General features: G+C 44.0%; 1 protein-coding gene across 9 annotated transcripts in view; it reads right to left on the bottom strand.

The window, feature by feature from the left end:
* Positions 1 to 27,050, bottom strand: part of PHACTR1 (phosphatase and actin regulator 1) — a 558,036-nt gene that overhangs the window by 106,611 nt on the left and 424,375 nt on the right. For all 9 annotated transcript variants that reach the window (XM_046005870.1, XM_046005873.1, XM_046005876.1 and 6 more), the window contains one exon: positions 1,832 to 1,912. In XM_046005870.1, the coding sequence (XP_045861826.1) occupies positions 1,832 to 1,912 (81 nt within the window). The remainder of the gene's footprint in view (positions 1 to 1,831; positions 1,913 to 27,050) is intronic.

The raw sequence follows: 27,050 nt of genomic DNA, 5'->3' as shown, positions 1-27,050 counted from the left end.
CCTCAGAGGGCCCTGCTAGTTCTAGAAGGTAGTCTCAAATAGCACAACTTCACGCCATCCCTCTAGCATCCCTGCCATGTAGGGCAGGGCAGGGCCACTTCCTCCTTGGGGTGGCCAAAGGAGCCAAGAAAAAGTTGTTGAGGAGTGCCACCAGGAAGGCCCGTGACAGGTGACATGGTGACACGTGCCTGAGGCGTAAGGACCAAGTCACTGATAGCGGTGGAATCTGGGAGGGTGGGGGATACCCAAGTAAGAAACACAGCCTGCCTTTTTCTTTTCTTTCTTTCTTTCTTTTTTTTTTTTTAAGATTTTATTTATTTATTTGACAGGCAGAGATCACAAGTAGGCAGAGAGGCAGAGAGAGAGGAGGAAGCACGCTCCCTGCTGAGCAGAGAGACCGATGCGGGGCTCGATCCCGGGACCCTGGGATCATGACCTGAGCCAAAGGCAGAGGCTTAACCCACTGAGCCATCCAGGCGCTCCAGCCTACTTTTTCTATCAGACTACAAGTCAGGCCTGCAGAAGATTCACAGAAACATGGTCAACGCAGAATTACAGGGTTGCCTGCACAGACATGATGAATCTTTACAGTAGAATATGTGCTTTAATCATCTGGGCCAGCAAATAACACCTGCTTCACACAACGGTAAGACTTGAAACAGACAATTACTGGTGGCAACTGCGTCAAGATGGACGAGGAGAGTTTGTCATTTCACAGAGGGCCTTTACATGCACAGTGGGAGGAAAGGAGGGAAGGGGGGAAGAGAGGGGAAGAGGAGGAAGGGGAGGGAAGAGGAGAGGAAGTGGGGGAAAGGGGGGGAGAGAAGAAGGAGAAGGAGAGAAGAGGAGAGAGGGGAGGAAAGAGGGAGAGAGGGAGGGCCAGAGAGAGAGGAGGAGAGATGGGAGAGAGGGTAGCTGGGGAGAGGAGGAGTGAGGGGAAGGAGAGAAAGTTTAATTCAAAACAGCAAAACTCTTGGGCGCCTGGGTGGCTCAGTTGGTTAAGTGACTGCCTTCGGTTCAGGTTGTGATCCTAGAGTTGTGGGATCGAGTCCCACACCAGGCTCCCTGCTCGGCAGGGAGTCTGCTTCTCCTACTGTTGTCTCTCTCTCTCATTCTCTCTCTCTGTCTCCCAAATAAATCAATAATTTATAAAAATTAAAGAAAACCATCAAAACTCTTTAAAAAACAAAAATGAAGAATACTAAATATACCATTTAAACCTCTGCATACATTTGTACTTAAAGAGTCATTCAATAAGCAAAAGACACAGCATTCATTGGCAAACCCTAGTGGACACTTTCACAAACCATCTGCGGCTTCCCAGTCAATGCTACCATTTGAAATATCTTATGTGTACAGTTCTATTTTATAATTTCCTCATGTTGACTTCTTTTATTGTGGGGACACAGAAGGCCAGAAAAAAAAAATCTGTTAAGGAAAGTCCAGATGCCTGTAGATTTTTAACCTTTGTCGTGGGAACCCCCAGTGCCAGAAAGAGACTGGGCCATTAACTCGGCCCCAGCTGTGTGTATTTGAACACAAACAGGCTGCCGACCAGGACCTGCACACCGTTCCTGCAGCCCCCCCAACTCCACAGCGCCCCCTGGGGTGTGATTCCAACACCCCAGAAAGGAGTTTGATTTCTCTCCTCTAAAAGGACACCCACAGCTCTGGCGTGATCTGCAAAATTCTCTTTTCTCTCAAAACTGTCTGGAGTTTTAAAGGTTTAAATCCTGAGAAGGTGATGCGAAAAACAGAATCCAATTCCAAGAAATACGGACATACACTCCACGCAGGGCTTTCTGGCCGCGGAGGGGCCAGTCCCCCTTACCTTTATCATAGATTTCCTTCAGGACCCCTCGTTTTATCAGCTCCTCTCTGCTTTGCCTCATTGATATTTTCCTTTCCAGGGCTACGAGCAAAACACAGAGAAGCAGGTGTGAGTCGCAACCAAGAGCTTTGCAAAGGAATCGTATGTTAACATGTATTACAAAGTAACACGTAGAAAAGCTTACATGTTATTAATGTTAATGAAATCCCATACCCATTTTCATCATATTATTTCTTTTAATCTTCAAAACAATCTTCAAACTACCTATAAGGCAGGTGCTTCTGTCTCATTTCATCTCACCCCGCCTGATGGTGGAGTAAACCGCAGCAGGGAGAAATTCAACAACTTGTCACTAACAGAACTACTGACGAGAACCGCCGGGATTCAACGGAGCAAGTGCTAACTCCAGTCCCAGCACAGCATCCTGAGCGTGCCATTCCCTTGTAAGTGGCATTTAATTATGTCGTTTGCATAGATCGGATCTCACGGGGATTTTGTCGCTTCCCAACTATTAAAAAAAAATGGTATCCAAATGTCTTCTACAAAACTCTCTGGATTGAGAGATGGGGGGTAGGGGCAGGGAGTTGGGACCCCCATGGGACAGGCGTCCACTGCTTTCCTCTCTTAGGGTCCAAAGCCGAGCAGACAAGCGAGGGGTGAGCTCCCCAGTTATGAAACGCACCGCCGTGGGGACCCAGCTGTGCCTCTGAGCCAAATGCTCAGGCAGGTGGTGCTGGAGGTGGGGAGAGGGGGGCTTCTCTCAGCCCAGGGAGCATGACAGAGGGTGACTTGAGTGAAAACAGAACCCAGGAGTGGAAAAGTGAGAGGCAGAACCAAGGGCAGGCCTGTGGCTCGAGGTAAGGTGGGGGAAGTCAGCAGAGCCCACGGAAGTGAGCGTGAGCGAGCCACCCCGACTGCTGACATTTGTTTCTATGTGAACAGGAGGGGACAGACTATTTTGGTTGCTTTTGTCAGCTTGAAAATCTCCACATTCTTTGCATGTGCGGTTATTTTGCAGGGGCGGGGGCATTTATAAAATAAAGAAACTTTTATGCAGACAAATTCAAACACAGATTACAAGCACACACATACACGCACCCCTCAGGAGAATTTAGTCCGAAGAATACAAGTGAGCACTAGAAAGCAAGCAAGGAAACTGGCACTAGGATTCTGTTACTCACTAGCTGAGTGACCTTGGTCAAGTCACTTTGCCGGTCTGAGAAAACACTGCCTCAGCCCCAGCTTCTCTGACTTAGTAAGTCCAGGCTAGGACCTGGAGGTCTATATTGTCATGAAAAACTCTGGGTTCTTCTCAGTCATATCAAGGTTGAAAATCACATTTTATATATTTTGGGGACTTACTATTTTTAAGAATATTCTAACTCTCTCTCTTTTTTTTTTTTTAAAGATTTTATTCATTTATTTGAAAGACAGAAATTACAAGTAGGCAGAGAGAGAGAGGAGGAAGCAGGCAGGCTCCCTGCTGAGCAGAGAGCCCGATGTGGGGCTCAATCCCAGGACGCTGGGATCATGACCTGAGCCGAAGGCAGAGGCTTTAACCCACTGAGCCACCCAGGCGCCCCTCTAACTCTCTCTTAACTTATAATGAATTCAGTGGTGTGAGGCAGCCAAATAAATCTGAGGTTAGGCTGCTCTCCCGCAGAGCTTCCTGAGAACACATTAAGAGTAAAACGGATACATATATATACACCCACAGAAGTGGGGTCAGAAGCGTTGTACGGAGGTCCAACCGTAAAGGTGGGTGCGGGAATCACTGGAATGGTGCTTGTTTGGGGCGCTGTAGGAGTTTTAGGACTCATACCAAATGTACCAAATGACATGACACGGTTGGGGGGCAGAAGGGCAGAAGGCTGTCCTCTGTGCAGAAGAGGAACGCCCAGAGAAGGGAGAGAGAACTGCTTGCAGTCTGGTTAAAAAGTTATGTCTGCTTTCAGAGGAGTGGGCGGTTAGGGACTCAGGGCCAGTGTCCCCGACAAGAAAATATGGAGTCAGGACAGCTAAGATCAAACAGCACTAACGTCCCGATGTGCAGCTTGGACAGGAACGCACTGACTTTCTGCTCCGCAGCCTTTGCAAAAATGACTGCTGCAAAACGTCCTCAAAGAAGACAATGAACCACAAAGCATTTGTCAATATCACAGGCCAGGGGCAGCTAAGACCTAAGCCCCCAGACGTCATCAAAGAAACAGCATCAGCACATGGACATTAACCTAATAGGTACACAGATATGTGACCAAAGCCCTTGTTGGCAAGACTCACCACACCAATTGCTGAAGACGGTTCCATGAAAGAGCTCATAAAACCTGCTAAACTGGGCACCTGGGTGGCTCAGTGGGTTAAGCCGCTGCCTTCGGCTCAGGTCATGATCTCAGGGTCCTGGGATCGAGTCCCGCATCGGGCTCTCTGCTCAGCAGGGAGCCTGCTTCCTCCTCTCTCTCTCTCTGCCTGCTTCTCTGCCTACTTGTGATCTATCTGTCAAATAAATAAATAAAATCTTTAAAAAAAAAAAAAAAAACCTGCTAAACTTGGACACTCTGAGAGCCCTCCCTCTCCAGGAACTTTCGGTGCCTGCTCAGTAAGTTTGCTTTGTTGCCCGCCGCTCTTCATCTGGTCTACCTCTTCATTCTTGGAAGCGGCGGGACCAGCACGTGTAGGCACCAAGGGGACACAAATCCTGTAACACGTTTAAGCAAAGATGGGTTTGGGGGCACCTGGGTGGCTCAGTGGGTTAAAGCCTCTGCCTTCGGCTCGGGTCATGATCCCAGGGTCCTGGGATCGAGCCCCGCATCGGGCTCTCTGCTTGGCGGGAGGCCTGCTTCCCTCTTTCTCTCTTTGCCTGCCTCTCTGCCTACTTGTGATCTCTGTCTGTCAAATAATAAATAAAATCTTTTAAAAAAAAAAAAAAAGGACATGTTTTACCAGACGTGTGATCAGTAATCTTCCCATAGGGTCATGCGAAAAGGCTTTTCTGAGGAAGGGACCCACAAGCAGAGTTTGAAAGATGAATACGTATTATCACAGACAAGGACAGGCACATCGGGGCTGAGGGAGACACTCCAGACGCAGCAAACAGGGCAGTGACTCGGGATGGAGGAGTCACGGTGTTCCTGGTGAGAGAGAGCCCAGTGTCGCTGCGGACACCAGCACCAGATGGAGAGGGACTCAAGACGTGGCCAGAGGGATGGGGGCTGGGCCCGGCAGGGCCTCATGGACCATGATGTTCTAAGGACAATAAGAATAAACCATCAGAGATCAATACCCACTTCACCGTGGAGAAAGCATTGGAGGAGGGCCCGTTCTAGGAGGTTCCCCAGCCTAGGCAAGAGATGATGGTCACATGGACCCAGATGTTGGTGATGGAGATGCGGACAGACGATGCATTCAAGTCACACGAAGGTGGCGAGGTGGCCATGGGGTCAAGTGAAGGATGTGAAGGAAAGAGGGGGAGTCAAGGGCAACTGCTTGGTTCCTGACTTGCACAGCTGAATGGACGGTGGTGTTGAGGACTCAGTGGGGGACGCGGGTTGAGAATCAGGTTGGTAGGGAAGATGGGGAGCCCAGCATTAGCTATGGATGGTTAAGAGGAGATGTCACGTACATGCTGGGGAATGTAGCTGCATGCTTTCTAAAACAAGGATTAACTAAGACCGTGCTATACTGGCATGGATTATGGTAAACTCTTTCAGGTATCTGTGTTTCTCAAACTTTTCTGTGGGAACACTCCTACTGGCAAAGCAGTAATACCAGAGGCTCCATAGGTAGGACTGAGCTGGCTGACCCAAGCATGCCATTTCTTTACTGTACTGAGTTGTCCTTAAGAATTAAATTAAGGTGAGTGGTGCCTGGGTGGCTTAGTGGGTTAAAGCCTCTGCCTTCAGCTCAGGTCATGACCTCAGGGTCCTGGGATCGAGCCCCACATCAGGCTCTCTGCTCAGCGGGGAGCCTGTTTCCCCCTCTCTCTCTGCCTGCTTCTCTGCCTACTTGTGATCTCTGTCTGTCAAATAAATAAATAAAATCTTTAAAAAGAAAAGAATTAAATTAAGGTGGAATTAAACTGGGTGGCTCAGTAGGTTAAGTGTCTGCCTTTGGCTCAGGCGATGATCCTGGGGTCCTGGGTTCGAGTCCCCCATCAGGCTTCACGCTCAGTGGGAAGTCTGCTTTCTCTCTCTCTGCCCTTCCTTCCCTCCTCCCCCGCTCATGCTCTCTCTCTCTCTCTCCCTTAAATGAAACCTTTTTCAACAAAAGAACTAAGGTGGAGTTCCCATAATATATCTGCTCTTCTTCAAACAAGACAATACCCACCCCCAACCAATTTCCAAGTTGAATTACATTCTGGGAAGAGATGGCTCCTTTATCCCATGGCTTTGTCCATTTCCTAGCACAGAACCCTGTGTCGATGGGGGATACACAATCATTTTGGGAGGGTGGCATAGCACGTTATTTAATTTAATCCTCACCACATTCTGTGAAGTGGTATCATTCCCATTTCTCAGAGATACCTGAGACCCTGCAAAACTGACTTGCTCGGCGTCAAACAGCAGTAAGTGGCAGAGCAGAAAGAGATATTAATGCCTGTTTTTTTTTCCATGCCACATTGTTGTGAGGACCGTTATGATATGCACAGGCTCTAAATATAATCTAACGTACAAGGCTCTAAAAATGGAAGGTGATCTTATTAGTAGTTTACTTGGGTCTGTAGGTCATGGTACAATGGCATAATTATACTTTATTCTTAGGAGAGTCTCTCTTCTGGGGCACTCTTTACTTACTCTTTTAATAAGATATAAGTGATGTCTGCCTTCCAGTCTTATTTTTAGCAGCCCTTCCAAAGTTAGAGCGAAGTTTAACTATGGACAAAGAGAAGCTCACCACTGCTCTGGGAAGTAAAGTTAAGTGCGCTGTTTGGAGCAGAAGGACGACTGAGATCCTCTGACCTGGTCTACTACTGAACTACCAAACACTGGGCAGGGGAGGGCTTGATGTAGGGGAAAGAAAACATAATGGTTTCCTGTCCACTGACCAAGACGAGGTCTGATCTGCCCTCTCCAACAACTTCGGCTTTGGGTAAGATGAAAAAAAGAAAAACAGAGAAGAAATAACAAGTTAAAGTCAGAGGAAGAGAATCAACACATCAGGGAATGACAGAAGGTGTAACAGGTACCCCACCTGCCCAAAGGATAGCAGGAATGGATCAGAGAAACGGAGATCCAGGGCATGACTGTGAGCTGATTCCCTGGGCAATGCTTGCCTTTGGGACGCAGGAAATGGAAGTTAACAGCACAAAGTCAACCACCTCTTTTAAAAAAAGAAAACTGAACAACAGTCTTGTTAGATGTGTGGTAAAAAGTAGTATTTTTAGGAGCACCTGGGTGGCTCAGTCAGCTGAGTGTCTGACTGTTGATTTCCGTTCAGGTCATGATCTCAGGGTCTTGAGATCAAGCCCTGCCTCCGGCTCTGAAAAGGGTGTGGAGCCTGCTTAAGATTCTCTCTCTGGGCTCTCCACTCAGCAGGGAGCCTGCTTCCCCCCCCCTCTCTGCCTGCCTCTCTGCCTACTTGTGATCTATGTGTCAAATAAATAAATAAAAATCTTAAAAAAAAAAAAAGATTCTCTCTCTCCCTCTGCCCCTCCCCCTACTCTCACTCATTCTCTTAAAAAAAAAAAGTAATATTTTTATATGAAAGAAAAAGTTAGGGCTTCTTTTAAAACAAGAAAATATAAAACACAGGGATCACTCAAACGTTACCGAATTATTAAAGCACAAGGCAGTAAGAAATCTGAGAGACCACACATGGAAATGTTCTGGAGTAAACACTTTGGTTATAAAACTGGACAGGAGTGACGGCTATAAAACTCTTTAAATTTACCGGAATCATTAAATTATATGCCTTCAATGAGTTACTTGTATGGTATGTAAGTGATACCTCCGTAAGTTGTTAGGACATGAAAAAAAGTGAGCATGAGAAAAAAATTCCCATAATGGAAAAAACATCGGTTAAAAACAAAAACAGTACATCTAAACAGACAATTAAATAAATGTTAGGCCCCCCTAAACAAGAGGACAATGTTAAAATTAAATGAATTTAACATATACCTTTATATGTTTATATGTTTATATGTTTAACATATAAAGGGATTTAGGAATTTAACATATACAGGTAAATTCCTAAAAAACATTTTTCTAAATCTCTAAGCAGAACCAAAATAGGAAAAGCACAGAATCTAATTCCCCTCCAAAACGAGAGCACAGCTCAGACAGTGGATCTTTAGAAAAGAACCCATTTTCCAGGCTGCAGTAGTGCAGAACACTGTAATAAGAGTTTGAGGTGGTCGTGTAGGAAAGGAAACATCAAAAACAAAATCGCATAAGCCAGCAAATGCGCCAAAGTCTACTGCAGGGACGTCTGGTCTAAAGTTCTATGCCCAGTGGAAGAGACAGCCTGAAGAGGAAAGGGGGCAAACATTACTGATTTGCTTTTATAGACTGACAAAGAATTAGTTGAGTAGATCCAAATGCACAAAAGGAAGCTGCCCATACCCCCTCTTGCCTGAAATGAATAGGAGGTTTCTCAATTACTATACCAAAAATAGCCCCCAAATGCCCCTCCCCCGCCCGAAACCATAATCAAAGGTTGGGATCTCCAAGGAAGACCTCCAAAGCTTGCCTCCAAACTCAGCCTGAATAGAAAAGCCACGCAGGAAACCTTGAGATGCATAATTATTCTCGCATCTCTATCGCTGTTTATTAATCTTGTCTACTTTCTGTATTTTTCTTTTTTAAAATATAAGTATAGTCTACATACAATGTTATGTTAGTTTCAGGTGACTCGGAGGTCTTGCTAATCCCGGTGAGGCTGCCTCTCCCAGGGTTAGCCAAATACCGCAGGCAGCGCCCCGGCTAGCCCGTGAACCTACCTTTCACGTGCAAACCACCCGACCCGGAGCGCTTACCCATAATCACCGCCTTCATGGGGTTCCTACTCTACAGGCCACTATCCACCTGCCCTCATCAGCCCAGGCCCGGGGGCCAGACAACTGGAAATAGTCCCATGCCCTGGAGCCTGCTGAGATGATTCAAACCAGCCAGGCAGTCTTGCTTCCATGGTCTGTTCTTTCCTGTGGGGAACACACTACAGTTCTGGCCCACATTTTCCACATTCCCCCCTACTCCCTGTCTCCTAACCAACCCCGATGCTTCCCCACATGGCCCTCCGTGGCATGGCATGACCCTTTCTCTTGGACTCTGTGAGTGTAACAAAACATCTTAAAAAAGTTTTTCGAATATTTTATTTATTTATTTATTTGAGAGGGAGAGAGAGAGAGGAGAGACAGAGCACGAGTGGAGACAGGAACCGACTGGGAGGGAGACGGATGAACGGACTCTGTGCTGAGTGGGGAGCTCGACATGGGGCTCGACCCCAAGACCCTGAGATCACGACCTGAGCTGAAACCAAGAGTCAGATGCTTAACCCACTGAGTCACCGAGGCATCCCCAAACCATCTCTTTAATGGCAGGCATCTCTGATCTGCTGGCCTCACTATGCTTAAGCAATAGCAAGACCAACATCTTAAAACACACCTATCCTCGGCAGGGGTTTGTCAACAAAGGAAAAACTAGGGGTATTTCCCACAGCTTTAACGTTCCAACCTCTTGTTCTGAACTCTGTTCCATTACGAGCGAATGCTTTAGAAAGGCAGAGTCTGGTGAAGAATGGATCCCTGGCAGGGACTTCAACTAAAGCCCAGAGACCAACGCTAACGATGGAGGGGTTCCCGTCCAAGTGCTTCTGGGAGCCCTTCTGAGCCAGCACTGCTCAGTTACCGGCAACCAGGTCCCCAGCCTCCCCATCCACAAAGGTGTGTTCTAAGCCAAGGAATCCCATGGTTCTCCAACATCGATGAACTTAGAACAGACATCTTGGGCAGATTGCTCTCCCTAGTGAATGCCTCGATTGGATGAATTTGTTAAAAATAACTGGCACAGGGGACACCCGGGTGGCTCAGTGGGTTAAAGCCTCTGTCTTCAGCTCAGGTCATGATCCCAGGGTCCTGGGATCGAGCCCCACATCGGGCTCTCTGCTCAGCAGGGAGACTGCTTCCCCCGCCCCCTGCCTGCCTCTCTGCCTATTTGTGATCTCTGTCTATCAAATAAATAAATAAAATATATTTTAAAAAATAAAAAAAATAACTGGCACATTCTTGGGGCACCCAGGTGGCTTCATTGGCTAAGCATAGGACTCTGGATTTCGGCTTAGGTCATAATCTTAGGGTCACGAGATCGAGCCTCGAGCTGAGCTCCACACTCAGATTTTGCTGGAGAATCTCTCTCCTTCCCTTTCCCTCCTCCTCCCTCTGCTCCCTCACTCTCTCTCAAATAAATAAAATCTTTAACATAACTGGCACAGTCTCTTTTTATTTTTTGTGCATGTGCACACCCACACATCTATGCTTTTATTTCATTTATGAAAATCGATGAAAATATTTCCCTGTAAACAATTCAAGAAATAACACTGAAAAGAAACTCCTTTTACACTGCCCTTCCTTCCCTCGGCACAACTCCCCAAATCTCACTGCTGCTTTCCTTTGATATTTTCCTTCTGTTTTTCTCTCTCTTCACCCCCCTTCTGCTCCCACCTTCCCACTCAACCCCCCACAATGTATAAATGCAGTTTTTAAAAACATAAATGGGATCGTTCTGCTCATATTATAGCTCTTTCTTCCCCCTCAAGGATCCATATGCCTTAGAGCTCTCCCCGTCAGCCCCTACAGAAATACCTCATTCTCTTGGAATACCACATACAATTACATGGGGCAGAAGGGTCATAATTGGTCTACCCATCGGCAACTGAAGGAAATTTAACTTATTTCAACTTTGGGGCAAATATTCATGCTGTAAATATATTTTTTCTGGCATGCACGTGAACAGGTGGAAGAATTTTTCTAGAATATGTCACTTGAGGTACAATTTCTGGGTAGCGCATTGTTTTTTTTTTTTTTTTTAAAGATTTATGTATTTCAGGGAGAGAGAGTGGGGGGGCAGAGGAAGAGGGAGGAGAGAATCTCAAGCAGACTTCCTCTGAGTATGGAGCCCCACGTGGGGCTTGATCCCATGACTTTGAGATCACCACCTGAGCAGAAACTAAGAGCCAAGCGCTTAACCGACTGAGCCACCCAGGTGCTCCATGGGCAGCGCACTTTTTAAATATGCTCCCAGTACTGATGTAAGGGGAAAAAAGTATGTTTCATAACTTTTAAGTCCTGCTTTTTTATTTAAAAAAAAAATGAGGTGGTTGGGGCGCCTGGGTGGCTCAGTGGGTTAAAGCCTCTGCCTTTGGCTCAGGTCATGACCTCAGAATCCTGGGATCGGGCCCCGCATTGGGCTCTCTGTTCAGCAGGGAGCCTCCCCAAGCCCTGCCGCCTCTTTGCCTACTTGTGATCTCTGTCAAATAAATAAATAAAATCTTAAAAAAACCTGAGGTGGGGGAAGCAGTCTTGATGCTGGAATAAGTTATTTGGTTCCACTCAAGAGTACCAGTGCAGGAACTTTGTTCAGCTCATACTCTAGGATAATCCATCTCTGTTGAATTCTCTGCTCAGCTGCCTTTAAATTACATTCTCGAGGAGCTAGACATTTGAAGTGGGAAAAACAACTGAGCAGTGATGAAATTTGCAGCGGCTTACTGCAGAGTCTTATACTTTTGGTTGTTAAAATAGTCAACTTGTACTTAAAATCAGTGGCTTTCATCCCTTTCAAATTTTACAACCCCAGAGACCGTAAATTTAGCCTAGAAATCTGCAAGTACAAACGGAATGAACCTCGAGAGCCTAGAATTTACCCCTGCTTCCCATGTGACTTATGAACAATGGGGATTGTGAATCTAATACAACTATAGCCTGGGAAACCCAGCCCAAAATAATCAATCCACATTCACACGATCTTCGCATGAAATGCTTTCATTTTTTAAAGATGAAGAAATGGTTTTGAAATTATATTGATACATACAATATATAAAAAATATAAAATATGTACAACATATAAAATATATAAAAGGGAAGAAAGGCAAGGAAGAAGAAGTAGAATAACCTGGAAATCTTCTATTTTGAAAAACCAGATGGCAAATGCCAGCTGATCGGTTCCTTCATAAGGAAATTAATGAGCAAACGAGGTTGTCGATCTAAGTGCTATACTGAAAAAGAAGGGAAAGTAGACGTGACCGCATCTCTAAATGTCTTGTTTCAGATAGAATGGTAAGACCAACGTATTCAAGAAGTCACGTTAGTCTAGAAGCAATTGGTAGGAATACCAGATAGTGTACCCTTTACTAACAAAGACGTTCGAGTCCTAGGAATATCTCAAACATTTTACCAAATGCGGAATAATGAGGCAAGGTTTGATTATTTGGTCATCTGAAGAAGGCTTATTGAATTGCCCATTCAAAACAAAATTAAAAAAAAAAAAAAAATTGGCAGGGCTCCCGGATGGCTCAGTTGCTCAAGCGTTCAACTCTTGATTCTGACTCCAATCATGACCTCAGGGCCTGTGAGATCGAGGCCTGCATGGGTTCTGTGCTTGGCGTGGAGTCTGCTTGAGATTCTTCCCTCCTCCCTCTCCCTTCCCCTCTGGCCTCCCCCCACCACACATGTGTGTGCACTCTAAAATAAATAAATAAAATTTTTAAAAATCTTAAAAAAAATATTTAACAATTAAGGTCAAGTGATCCTCAAAATCAGAGAGGTTGACCAGTACGGATTTTTTTTTTCCCTTTAAAAGTCCAAGCCATGAGGAAATTCCATCTGTAAGATAGAATTTAAGTAAATGTCCTTGTTACATGCACAGATCCTGATTTCTCCATGGTTCCAGGATGAGCAGAAGTCCAAGAGGAACAAAGTTCCTCGTCCCCAACATGGTAACCGGACGCTGTTCTTGTGTAATGTTACTCAGTTAGCTTGAATAAAGACTTCATGACCCCTGAGGTGGATGAAACCGTTCATTTGTTGTTGCTCGTGATTCTATCCAAGTCCCCAAATCAGCACTTTCTAAAGTCTGTTCTGCAGAACAGTAACCTCCAGAGATGCTCTGAGGAAAAGGCTGTGAGAACAATAATTTAGCGATTTGTTTATTAGCACAAAAGGACACACAGTAAGGAAACCAGCTTAACTCTGTTGAACCCGGTGTTTTTCCCAAATTCATTGGACAATACGGTCCTTTTATGGAGACTATGGGACTTGCATTCTGAGGAAAATCTTCTGGGAAATGCTGATCTAAATAAATACCAGATCACATGGGACAAATGTGGTGTTCTTCCGTAAAAAAAGAAATCAGGGAGGTCAGCCTGTATTACCTTAGCAGGATCACAGAGGGCCAAGCTCCTTCATAAAGAGGTTTCTGGTAAAGGAATCAAACACAACCCAAAACCCAAAGCCTTGAAATTACCAAGTGGCTGACCAAGATCCCAATCGAGCCAAAGGACCAGCCATCCATCTACTTGTCCTCCCGGGGTCCTGGTCAGAACGGCAGCTGATAGAGATTGGAGCTGCGTCCCAGCGACCTCCCTGGATAGGCTGCCCCCCCCATGAATGCGTTCCCCCAGATAAGTATAACTAGGCTTGTTTAACCTTGAGCAGACCAGCACCGCAGAGTATCTGCCCCAAATAACATTTTTGGCTTTGACATAATTGGTATCAGACGCTTCTTCCTGAAAGCAATTCAGACAGTGAAATTTCCTCTGGAGTCACAGAGCAAAAGAGGAGGACCATGTCATTATCAGAGATGAGGTGATTCGTTTTCCTCATTCCCATGGGTGACGTGCCTGAAGCCAGGTCCCATGAGAGCTCTACCCACTGATTAAGTGTATGGGGAGAAAGGCAGGATCACCCACTCATTCTCAGCTGCAAGTTGCACGGTTAAAACCTCTTCAAAAATTCGTCTTGCATCTTGATTGGCTCCTGGTTTGAATAAACCAGCTAGAAAACTGTCTTGGGGTCAGCTGGAAACGCCTGAATATGGACGGGGTATTAGATGATATTAGGGAATTATTATTAGTTCTGCTATATAGGATAAGGGTCTTGTGGTTACATAGGACATTTCCCTTATTTTTCAGAGATGCATGATTAGAAATATAATTGGCGCGCCTGGGTGGCTCAGTCGGTTAAGTGTCCGACTCGGTTTCAGCTCAGGTCATGATCTCAGGGTCATGAGATCAAGCCCCTCATTGGGGTCCATGCTTGAGATTCTCTCTCCCTCTGCCCCTCCCCATGCCCCCCTTAAAAAAAAAAAAGTCTGTAATTAACTTTAAAACACTTCAAGAGGGGGGAAAAAGCAACAAATATGGCCAAATCTCTGTAACTATTAGGTAGCAATCCAACAATTATATTAAAATACCGGTATATAATCCTCCCAATTTCTCTTACAAATTTTCAAAATAAAAAGTCAACACACAAAAGGGATGAATCTTACAAGTAAGAGAAAAAGAGCAAGACAAAACACGCATCCTGTGATTCCATTTACATAAAGTTCAAAAACAGGCAAGAGTCAACTATGCAGCAGAGATGCCTCGCCAACCTTGAACACTACAAATACAAAGCAAGGATACAATCACAGTATAAACTGAGTCAGGGTCTACCTTTGGCGGGGAGGAGCACTGCATTCAGAAAGGCATATCAAGGGGTGCCCCGGGTGGCCCAGTCGGCTGAGTGTCTGACTCTTGATTTCGGCTCAGATCATGATCTAAGGGTCCTGAGACTGAGCCCCATGCTGTGCTCCCGGCTGGGTGTGCCAAGGACACCAAGGACACTTGGGGTGTCCCAAATTGGCTTGGGATTCTCTCTCCCTCTCCCTCTCCTCCCCCCAATAAATAAAATCTTAAAAAGAAAGGAAGGAAGGAAGGAAAACATAAGGAAGAAGGAAACAAAGAAAGATAGACAGACAGGGGTTATACGGAACTGGCTTTATAACCACCTGTTAAACTGCACGTCAACGCTCCACTTAATCCATTTTCTGAACGTATTTTATTTTCCAGAATAAAACAGTGAAAGGGCCTTTCTCAGTAACGCTGCTTCCTTTTGCACTGCTCCAATGGTCTCTGAAGGAGAATAAAAAAACCCAGCCACCAGAAAATGAAATCATGCCGTCGGCCAGCAGACTTTCTCTGGTTAATGAAAGGAAGGGTGATTATAAGGCAAGAAAAGCTGCACGTCTTTTTCCTGGTCATTTCTTCAAATGGGTCAGACCAGAGTGTGGAAGGGCTGTTCTCGATGCTCGGATTCTCCGGGCAGCAGGGCAGGGACCGGGAGTTGTAGGGGCAGTATGTTGTAGGTGATTTTACAGCAGCAAGGATTCTGAATTTTGAAAGCTGGGTGCACTGAGTAACAAGGAAGGAGCAACCGAGGGAAGTCACCTTGCGGGGATTGGGCTCAGCACTCTCGCGGGTGCACAGAGGAAAGTTTCCATGCTCTGGCTCGGTGAGCCCCAATCTGCCCAGGAAAACTTCAGATTGAATTCTAACGGAATAAGTATCAGTTTTCTCTTCTGAGACTGACGAGGCACAAAAGATTCCTTGTCCTTTGATTGGCCCCCTGGGACGCGAACATGGTAGAACATGATTTAATAAGCTGTGAGATCTGAAAAACAATTCACGTTGAGCTCCACTGACAACCTTCACCTGTCCCCTCCCCTATAGATCACCTATGGTGACAGCCATTTTTATTAAATGTGAAACAGGTAGCCCTCCAGTGATAGAGAATGCAATGTGATGAAAGCATTTATGTCAGAAATCAAGACTCACTGCTTCGGGGCTTGCTTCCGTTACTTGCAACAAAGTGTGTCATAACAGCTAATTTTTTTGTGCAACGGGGCACCAAGCCACAGTGCACATCTCCACCGTGTTCTCTGCTGCCCCCCAGGAATAAAGAGAGAATGCACTGATTTAGGACTGGTTAAGTGAGTTTCTCCTTCCAGATGTAGGAAGCATAATACCGTATTGCATTTCATTCCAGACACCTAATTATTATTGATCACACTGTGATGGAAGGGTACTGCCCAAGGCACTGAAGAATGGAAATCTGAAATCGTGCCCAGAACAGCTTAATACCCCAGCTACCACCTGTTACCTACAAGATAATAGGGCCCTTGTTCCAAGCGTTCTGTGGTGCCAACTTAATGCAAATCAGCTTGCCTGCTTCGCTGCTTGTTTTTCTACCCAGGGTCAGATCAACGCTGCTGAATGAAGTCTTTAAAAAAAAAAACAGGCAGTATTAAGACATTTAGGCTTTACGATCTCACTCCTCTGGCGCTTTATAAATCAGAGGAAGACAGCAGCATTAGATAGTGAGTTTTTATTTGTCCTTTTTACCTACAGTCAGAACGCAAGTCAGCTAATAATTTGGAGCAAAGTTTTTAAAAATTTTACCCAGGCAGGGGTACCCGGCTGGCTCAGTGGGTTAAGCATCTGACTCTCAATTCGGCTCAGGTCATGATCTCAGGGGTAGTGAGAAGAAGCCGCACGTTGGGCTCCCCATGCAGTGGGGAGTCTGCTTGGGATAATCTCTCTCTCCATCTCCCTCTGCCCCTCACCCCACTCGCACTCTCTAAAATAAATAAATCTTTTTTTTTTTTTAAGATTTTATTTATTTGACAGAGAGAGACAGTGAGAGAGGGAACACAAGCAGGGGGAGTGAGAGAGGGAGAAGCAGGCTTTCCGCTCAGCAGGGAGCCTGATGCAGGGATAAATCCCAGGGCCCAGGGATCATGACCTGAGCCGAAGGCAGACGCTTAATGACTGAGCCATCCACGTGCCTTAATAAATCGATCTTTAAAAATAATTACAGTTATGCATAGTTATGTCAGACATCTAACTCAGACAGATACGTTGCCCGAAAGGGACATTTTGAGATGAAGACTCGATTTCTCCCTTCTGTTGCCATGGTAACACTTAACTATGCATTAAGAGCTGCTCTACTTGTTTTCCATACAGTAGTTCATGTAAATCTCAGCTCAGCTTTACAAGGTCGGTACTACAGTCTCCATCACCTAGAAAAGGAAGATGTTCAGGAACTTGCCCAAAGTGCAAAGATGGACTCCAATCCAAGCCGTCTGAACACTTAAGCATGCCATTACACCGCCCATCTGTGCCTTTAAGAATGAGGAATACCTCTCACAACTTGTCCAGCCTGTCTATGAATGCACAGACCTGTAGAGATGGGCTACCATGGATAAACAGAAGAACGAAATTTTTGCTATATCCTGGACAGAATTCTGCAGCTTGTAAAAACTATGATTATTTCTTAAACCATTTTATTAAATTCGGCCATTATTTACTTATCATTGGATGAGGTTTCAGGTACTAAGGCAGGGACTAAGCACACTGCCTCTGGGCATAAAACTGATAAACCATAGGACTGTTACTGCCACATTGCCACCGGATGGAAAAACTTCACCTGGCCAGAGGAAATACAGAGTCACACATCCATGTATAATTTCACACTCTGATATGCATACAAAAGTTCAGAAGGTGCGTATCACCACTTCGGGTGGAGAAGATTATGCAGGAAAGCATGTGAAGATATGGCATGGATTTTGATGTGCATATTGAAATAGTTATAAGGAGACTTTTACACCAAAAGGGAACAGAAATGCTCATGAAGAAAAAATGCATAATAATTTCTTGTAATTAAACAAAATCTTCCACATCTAAGAAAAAGTCCAAAACAATTTAGGAACATCCCTTCCTCTTCTGCAGACAAAACATTTTTTAATTTCTGTCTCAATCTTCTCTTGCATGAGAAGATGCTTCACCCAGGAAAGAGGGACTGGGTTCGACTGTACTTCAGGCACTTGGCCAGCTAATGATAAAAACAATATGGTGACGGGTGCCTGGGGGGCTCAGTCAATTAAGTGTCTGCCTTCCGCTCAGGTCAGGATCCCAGGGTCCTGGGATCGAGCCCCGTGTTGGGTCTTTGCTCCATGGGGAGCCTGCTTCTCCCTCTGCTTGTGCTCTCTCTCTCTGTCTGGCAAATAAAATCTTAAAAAAAAAAACCACACACACCCAACAATATGGTGAAATAGCCATTATTTTCAAAGAATTGAAGTGAATTGTTTTTCTGTATGGGGGGGGGGGTTGGAATCAACTGTTAGGACCTAGATGTTATCCTTGAAAAAAGAAATCCCAGAATAGTTAAATAGCAGGCTTGTAAGTCAAACACTTGTCATAACAGCAATTGGAAAAATGGAGAAACACAACCACCGCAAAAAGAAGAAATCTCATAACATATGCAATAGAAAAGAAAGGGCTGGAAGCAGAATGCTCCTTGAAGCTTTCCTCGAGGCGCTGCTCGTGCCTACGGAATGCCATCAGTCCTCACAGCTATGACAAGGCAGGGAGACGTGGCAGGCAGCACGTCGCTCCCTTAAACGAATGCTCAGCCTCTCAGCTCGTCTTTTGTGACTGCGTTTTGTCTCTGATGGGTTCTTCTGCACTTCCTTTCAAATAACCGTAGCATGCGCAGTAGAAGCCGACAAAGGTACAATCCCGCCTTCACGAATAAAAACGGCAAAATTCAGTTTCTCTCATTTGCTTGGGACGGATTGTTTAGGACATCCCGAATGGAACTTTGTTCCAGAATCCTGTCTGGCCGTTGCCCAATGGTAGGGATCGAGTCCCAGGGATGAGCTGATGTGAGCAAAGGTCTGGGCTGGGGTGCGGAGGGGAACGCAGCTGATCTCAGCGGCGTTCCAAAGGCAAATGCCCATCATCGACCCATTTTCTTCCTTCCTGGCAACCCCATAAGAGGAGCCATGCTGGCTTCGTCATCAGGTTCATAGAAAATCTTGCCCAAGGATGTACTCACGCAGTATTACAAGAACAAGTGATGAGAACAGATGAACCAACTCCCTCTGTATCCCTTGTTAAAACACCCTGCCACCTGGCAGAACGAGGTAAATAAACAAGCTGTTGCAGACCATGAAGACAGACTCTAAACAGAAGCTGTCCGGACTCTGTCATGCGTCGTGTCAAAGCTCTGAGCTCGGTGAGGCCGTCAGCTTAGCGTTATTAACACCAGGAGTATAATAACCCACAATAGAAAATCTGGCATCTTTCTTACTCCTAAGCATACAGTTCAGGAGCCTTAAATCCACATGGTTGGGCAACAGATCTCCAGAACTTTTTCATTCTGTGCAACTGAAATTCCATACTCATTAAACAACTCCCCATTCTGGGGCACCTGGGTGACTCAGTGGGTTAAAGCCTTTGCCTTCAGCTCAGGTCATGATCTCAGGATCCTGAGATGGAGCCCCGCATCGGGCTCTCTGCTCAGTGGGGATCCTGCTTCCTCCTCTCTCTGCCTGCCTCTCTGCCTACTTGTGATCTCTGTCAAATAAATAAATAAAATCTTAAAACAAAAACAAACAATTCCCCATTCCTCTCCGTCCCTAGCTCCTGGCAGTCACTATTCTATTTTCTCTAAGAATCTGACTGCTCTGGGTATCTCATTAATTTTTTTTTAAGATTGATTATTTATTTGAGAGAGAGAAAGAGAGAGAAATCATGAGCAGGTGGGGAGGATAGAGGGAGAAGCAGATGCTCACTGAGCAGGGAGCCCAATGACTGACTTGATCTCGGGACCCCAGGATCATGACCTGAGCTGAAGGCAGACACTTAACCAACTGAGCCACCCAGGTGCCCTGAGTATCTCATTCTAAGTGGAATCATATAGTATTTATCTTTTGGGGGCCTGACTTCTTTTACTTAGCATGATGTCAACAAGGTTCACCTATCTTGTAGGATGTGACAAAGTCTCCTCCCTTTTTAAGGATGAATAATATTCCACTGTGTGTCTATACCACATTTCCTTTATCCATTCATCTGTTGATGGACACTTGCGTTACTTACCCTCTTGGCCATTATGAATAGTGCTTCATATGAACATGGGAGTACACATTTCTCTTGAGATCCTGCTTCAGTTCTTTTGGATATATACCAAAAGTGGCATTGCTGAATCTTATGGTAATTTTACTTTTAATTTTCTGAGCAAGCACTACACTGTTTTCCACGGTGGAAACACCATTTTATATTCCCACCAACAATTCACAAGAGTTTCAATGTCTCCAGATTCTTTCAACACTTGTTAGTTTCTGGGTTTTCTTTCTCCTTTTTTTCTTTTTTGATAATAGCCATCCTAATGGGTGTGCGGTGATGAGCTTTGTTTTAAGATGTGCAAAACTCACAGAGGGAAATTGTGGAAATCTAGAGATAGGATATTAGGTTATGAGCTTAAATGTCTCTACAAGTTGCTGATTCTTCAGCTAAGGTCACAGAAATCCTATCAGAAACTCAAGACCTCCTTTGACCCTTTAGAATTATAAGACTTGATTTCTCTATAGAGGAACACTGGGGATGAATTTTATGGAAAGGTTAAATAAGTTAAGAGGAAGGGTTCTACTGCTTTTCAGGGAAACAAGGTTTTGTTATTATTGCGGTTTTAATTTTATTTCCAAAGTAGACACTTACCCTTGCATTTGCACAATTAAGGAAGGACTGAAACTTCACAGAGGATAAGTACATCTCCCTCCAGTGTGTGTGAAGGTCTTTAAATATGTGAGGCAAAGTTTCAAGTTTTTGAGGAAACCTGGCTGCCTGGTATGCACTTGGTCTCTTTCTTGATGCTGTGCTGGGACTTAAAACAAGGATGTGCATTCAAGTTGAATCTCTCAAATGAAAATTTGGGAAGTTGAAGGGATATACAACAGAGTCCAAAAGTATCAGTCTGGATTCTGTAAGCCTTCCAGCTCCATGTTTCGAATAGATAGAAAACATATTTACAACGGAAAAAAGAATTTGTGAGTACATAGAGCGGGTGTTGGCAAACTTTTTCTGCAAGGGGGTAGAGAGCCATGGTCTCTGAGGAAACTGCTCAGCTCTACACAGTAGCTACAGATAGTGTGCAAATGAAGGAGTAGGGCTGTGTTCCAATAAAACTTTATTTACAAAATAGGCTGGGAGATGGATTTGGCCTCTGTATCAGAATTTGCTGGAGCCTGCTTTAAAAATTAGGGTTTCCGGGGCATCCGGGTGGCTCAGTGGGTTAAGCCTCTGCCTTCAGCTCATGTCATGATCTCAGGGTCCTGGGATCAAGCCCCGTGTTGGGCTCTCTGCTCCGTGGGGAGCCTGCTTCCCCAACTCTCTGCCTGCCTCTCTGCCTACTTATGATCTATCAAATAAGTAAATAAAATCTTTTTAAAAAATTAGAGTTTTCAGGGTGCTTGGGTGGCTTAGTCAGTTGGGCGGCTGACTCTTGATTTCGGCTCAGGTCATGATCTCATGGTCCTGGAACTACACAGGACACCATGTTCAGGTGGGGTTTGCTTGAGATTCCCTCTCCTTCTGCTCCTTCCCCTGCTCACTCGCTCCCTCCTTCCCTCTTTCTGAAATAAATAAATAAAATCTTTATTTAAAATAAAAAGAGTTTTCTCACAAGTTGGAGAAGGAGGAAAAACCTTCAACTCCTGTGACTAAAAAAAAAAAAAAAGAAAAATAGCAAAGCAAATCCTCTTGACATGATTTCTTTTAAAACTAAGTATAAAATTGTGGCCTTCATGGAAAAAATACATTTAATGGCCCATGTCATGTTCATGCTTTTTATCCTTGATGTAACAAAGCTTATGATAGGTGAAAATCACCATAACTTTAAAATCCTAACTGCCTTAAAAGCTAATGTTTGATTTTATGAAGAGAAAATCTCCGGTAGAAATTGTACCCTTAGTCACATGTCACTTAACAAATTCTGTTGTCTAAAGAAATGACATTTTCCTTATTAATATAACTAGAGGCCTCAAGGTAAACACAGAGGTGGCCTCACAAATGTTCCTCTGACATTCATCCTTTTTTCCCTTTGGAGTTTCTCCCAAAGTGGGGACGATGACTCTCCTTGACTAAACTCTACTGAGGTGCTTCTGAGCCTTCTTCTTTACTAACCTTCAATCCTGGTCTACAAGAACTCAATTTTCAACACAAATGATCCATAAGAGACTTGAGGAAACATTAACACACTCTCTAGGAGCTCAAGGTCATGTTCCTAGGATGGTAAGGATTCTAGCCTCATTTTCAGGGGTCTGAGAAAGCTCAAGGCTGCCAAGAGAACTGTTTGTTCTGGCCAACATCTGACAGAAGGCCCTGAGCTCTCTTTTCTTAGAGCGTTTACTTCAGAAAACTTAAATAGAAAATCCTTTCTCTGTTCCCTGGAGATGTTTATGTAACTTCCATAACCCAAGTGTCTTTCTTAAGGAGGTTATTACTTAGAAATGTAAACATCAACAAAGACAGAGCCTCTGGGGTGCCTGGGTGGCTCAGTTGGTTAAGTCTCAAACTCTTGGTTTCAGCTCAGGTCATGATCTCAGGCTCATGAGATTGAACCCTTGCATCAGGCTCTGCACTGGGCATGGGGCCTGCTTAAGATTCCTTCTCTCCCTCTTCCTCTGCCCCTCCCCCTGACCCCACCTCAGTCACACTCTCTCTCTAAAACAAACAAACAAACAAACAAACAAACAAATAAATCCTCTGTCTCCCAATCTCTGTGGAGGGAAGGAGCCTAACTTCATTAAGACCCAGTCAGCAGACACAGATGGCCTACTCACAGTCCATAAGGCCCTCTGTTATCTTTCCCTCAGCACATCCCAGGGTTTATAAGGCCTCCTGCCTTCTGTTTCCATGGAGATGAGCTCAGGGTACACTGGGGTCTCTCCTCCAAGGCACTAGTAAGTAATAAAATCTGTCTTACTGCCTTAGTGTCCAGCTTTGTTTCTTTTTGACAGTGATTACTACTTATTATTACTTTCAAGGGACACTATTCCACCTTTAATGCTCAGACGCTGTGAAAGATGAAACTCTCTTATTTTCCTTAGCAGATCACCCCTTTCAGTCCCAGGAGGCCCAGCAGACTCTCTGACTAATGCTTCAGAGGTGAGACCAAGAGACAAATTTCTTCTCCTACACCTGATAGTCTGCCCTCTGTGTTTCAATTTCTGGAGAGAGAGGCCTCTTTGCTTAGGTGAAAGACAACAGAAACAGATTCTCCCACTCCTATTTCCAGTCCATGAGGACAGGGGGCCCCTGTGTCGTATCACCACATTTTAATACAATGTAAATAGTAAAGACACAAACCATAGGAATTAATGAATATAGAAACCCAAGAGTTATTTTAATTTTATTTTGTACCGAAGAGGAATAGAGAAGATATACAGATGACTTAATCCAATCAGTTTAAATCTACCAATAAGGCAACTCTTGAAAGATGAGTTCAAAATTTCTGATCTATGATGGCTGTGTCCAAAGCTAGTTCACTCCTTTGGTCATTCATTAACTTGATCACTAAATACTAAATATTTTCATAGGTAAGATGCTGACTAGCTTTAGGTCACAGGCTCATTCCATTCACCTGATTTCTAGGTACACTTTGAAAATTTGCTTATCTTCCGTATTTACTAAAACAAACAAAAAACCCAGAACTGAACAAAAATCAAACCAAAATTGAATCCTTCCTGTTTCCAGGCTTAAGCTTGGACATCCTGGACACAAAAGATGGTCCACTGATAAACTCAGCACTCTTAACTGCTAATTTTCCTCTAGTGCTTCCCAAAGATACTTAGTACCCCATAATAAAATAAATACAGTTGTCACTGTCTCACAGATCACAACATCGTGAATAGACGTGTGCTAAGTATATACCATGTAAAGGATGCAGAGGTGGTGGAGACCTTGGTCTACATGAGGCCATGGGTCCCTGGAGATGGCTGATTCGCTGAGAAACCAAGTGATGGGAGAGAGAGAGCTGGGAGGAGTCCCCTGGAAGGTGCAGGCAGGTACTACTTGGGCCAGGAAGGCAGAGCTCAGCTCCATGATCACAGGGGCGAGGGAGTTCCTCTAGTTAATCAGAAGCATAACTAAAGTCTCAACAAGCACCCCCACCAACTTACCGTAACCCTTTCTGAGTTACAGGGTTAGTACATGAGCATCTGATATAAGAACCAGATTCCTGGGATGTGAGTCAGTCTTCAAAGTTTCATGTCTATTTCAGTCATGTGGCAAGGAGCTATTTGGATTTCTTTTCCCGAGGCGGGGTGTTGTCTAATGCCCTATTTTACTTAAAACGGTTCTTGAAAAGGATTTGGAAAAAAAGATTAGAAAATATGACAAAGCTCAAATTTTGAATGACATCTGAGTTCAAGCTTCTCTTCCTAAACTGGCTTTGCGAAAGCTCTTTTCTGTATCATTAAAGGAACAGGAGAAGGTTTTACGTCTCACATTCACTCATATCACTGAGGAGATAAATCCTTTAAACTATTTAACAGGTTGACCCAACAGGTGTAACAAGCTGAGAAGACTTTTAAGATACTGAAATTATTATTTTAAAAGCAGAATGCCACACGTTACCAAATTAAGTGAAGGCAAAATTTCTCAAAAATGTGAACCGGCTGTGAAATGGGGAAACACTAACTGAAGATGTGTTTTGCTTTTTTAGTGCTGGGAGGCAATCGGATTTTATCAAGCAATAGTAAAGTGATAGTACAAAGCTCCCAAAGCGGCATGGGACCCAGAAAGTTTGCCTAACTGAAGAGATTTTTAAAAGTAAGCCTTGTTCTGGACTGAGAGTTCTAGAAATTAAACGCAGCATCTACATCTCATGACTAAAGTTCGTTTCAGAGAAATACCAGGAACAGATCTCAGTAGATGGGCTCTAACTCAACATCAAGACTCATTCCCACGTGGACAGATTCTGCCAGGGCTCTCATGCCCTCCGTCTTCAGGACAGGATTTCGTATGATCTCCGAAGGACAACCAGATCTCAACTGTCTGTTGCTTCAAGTCAATGAGTAAATTCTGAATACTTCCTCTGTGGATTTCATCCATTCTTTCTTCTGACAATTTGTTTTGGTTTTAGCACATCCTGTGTTCTAGGCACACAGTGAGGCTTTGGGGTAGAGTGGAGAATACATTCTTAATCTGGTATTAAAAATCAGGGCAAACGCTTGAATATTCTGATGATGGAACCCCAGTTATAGTAACTTGGTGCCTTTCTCAATTTTATTCTTGAACCCTCTATTAATAGTGACTAAGGTTCTCCTGTTTCTTTCACTTCTGCCACAGATATCCATCCCCACCCAGCCCCCCCACCCAAGGATTTTTGCTAGGGATTGCAATCACGCACTTACATCTTCAGTCCTGTATCTGAGTTTACGCTCTATACCAACCTGACTCTGATTACATACCCACTGGTATGTATTCAGATAACTTTGTTACGTTTTCATTCTTCTAGTGATAAAAGCACCTAATTTCCTAAATTAAATTCTTTTCTGCATGAACTTGAGTCATGCCCCCATCACGATGGTAAGTTTGGGTGGGAAAGTGTCTGCTTTGGGCTAGGGGTAGGATAGAGGAGTTGGCATTTTCTTTTGAATGAGGTGGGGTATCCAAATGGAAACATTGACAGTCAACCGAATATACATAATTGGAGAACAGAGAAGAAATCAGAAGCAAAGAGACAGCCAGAGTTCAGTACACAATGAACAGAGAGGGGAGGGGCTTCCTAGGGAGTTGAAATTAAATGGGAAGCAACAGAAGGGAAATCACTGAGCCTTAGAGACAACCGCGGTGAGGAGGCTGGAAGCAAAATCTTTACCATAAGTTAGAGGGGAGAAAACAAAGCTGCATGAAGCTGGGCTTTGTCAAATTCTTGGTATTCTAAACACCATATGTAAGTGGTACTACTATCCTGTCTCCTACAGGTACTCTATGTCACCCAAAGTTGTGTAGCCAGTGTTTGAATGACACAATTAGTAGGATTTACTATGTCATTCGTAATTTTTACCTTATTACATGTTCATTTCAAAGTTACTGTTATTTCCTAATTTGCACAGCTGAGGAAAGGCAGTTTAATTTTCCAAATAAGGCAATGACACCCTCCAAACTTACATGGATACTCCATTTACGAACATTGTCTTTATAAACATGGACTTATTCAGAGATAGAGAATTTTTTTTTTTTTATTCCACTACCAGGACCCCGAAGAAAGAGATCTGTAAAGGAAAGAAGGATTTTAAAAAATCCAAGTCTCAGCTTACAAATTTTGAGATGGGAATTTTATAGGACTGTCTTCATTTAAAGCATATAGGCATCCCTTGCTTTTTGAAATTTCACATTATGTCACTTCGCTTTTAGGAAAGATCTGCGTTAGTATCTGTTTTTGTTAACGGAGAGGAATCCAAAGATAATTTTCACTCAAAAAAAAAAAAAAAAAAAAAAAAAAAAAAAAAAAAAAAGCCAAAAGTGAAAACAGCATTTAGCATGCTTTACGGCAAGGTATCAAACAGAGGCCGCGTACGCCCTGGGTAGCAAGAGTGGCGCCACCAAGCGCCTTCCCCAGGAACTACACCCAGCTTCTTAGGAGTTTTGAACTGTGTTTGTACTGCGTTCATTTTGTGTGTCCGTTAGCAAGGTGGGTCCCAATGTAACATAAAAGCCTAAAGAGGTTATTTTGGGGGTCCAGGAATGCTCAAAAATGTTAATATATAAATTAATTGTATATTAATGATACAGCTGACCCTTGAATAACCTGAGTTTGAACTTTATAGGTCTACTCGTAGTAGAGCCCTATAAATCTATTTTTCTTCCTTAGGATTTTCTCAATCACATTCTTTTTTCTAGCTTAGTGTGTTGTAAGAATAGAGTTTATAATATATATGACATACAAAATATGTGTTAATCGACTGTTCATTTTACTGGTAAGGCTCCCAGTCAGTAGTAGGTTATTTGTGGCGAAGTGTTTGGGGAGTTGAAAGTCATATGTGGATTTCTGATTGCAGGTGTGGGGGGTGGTCAGTGCCCCTCACTCCCTGTTGTTCAAGGTTCAACTCTAACTACTTCTTCGCTTTATGCCATTCCAGCTTATAAAAGATCTCATGAGAATGCTATACTTTCAGTTGGGGGAGGGGCGTGCAGACAGACCTATACCAGGCTCTGTTAATTTAGAATGCACCTAAAAAGTTACTTTAAAATGCACCTAAAAAGTTATTTTAAAATGCACCTGTCTAAAAGTACAGGTTGGATGAATTTTCAAATGAGGTCATTAAGCCCCTTTCAAGCCTCATGTTATGGGTTAATGAGAAGGTTTGGTTAAAATTTTAATTTGCCTCAATGGAGTTGAGCTTGT

This window comes from Meles meles, chromosome 5 (assembly GCF_922984935.1).
Source record: "Meles meles chromosome 5, mMelMel3.1 paternal haplotype, whole genome shotgun sequence".
NCBI classification, from domain to species: Eukaryota; Metazoa; Chordata; class Mammalia; order Carnivora; family Mustelidae; genus Meles; species Meles meles.
The sequence above is the reverse complement of the archived record's forward strand: the minus strand, read 5'-3'. Positions and strand labels throughout refer to the sequence as shown.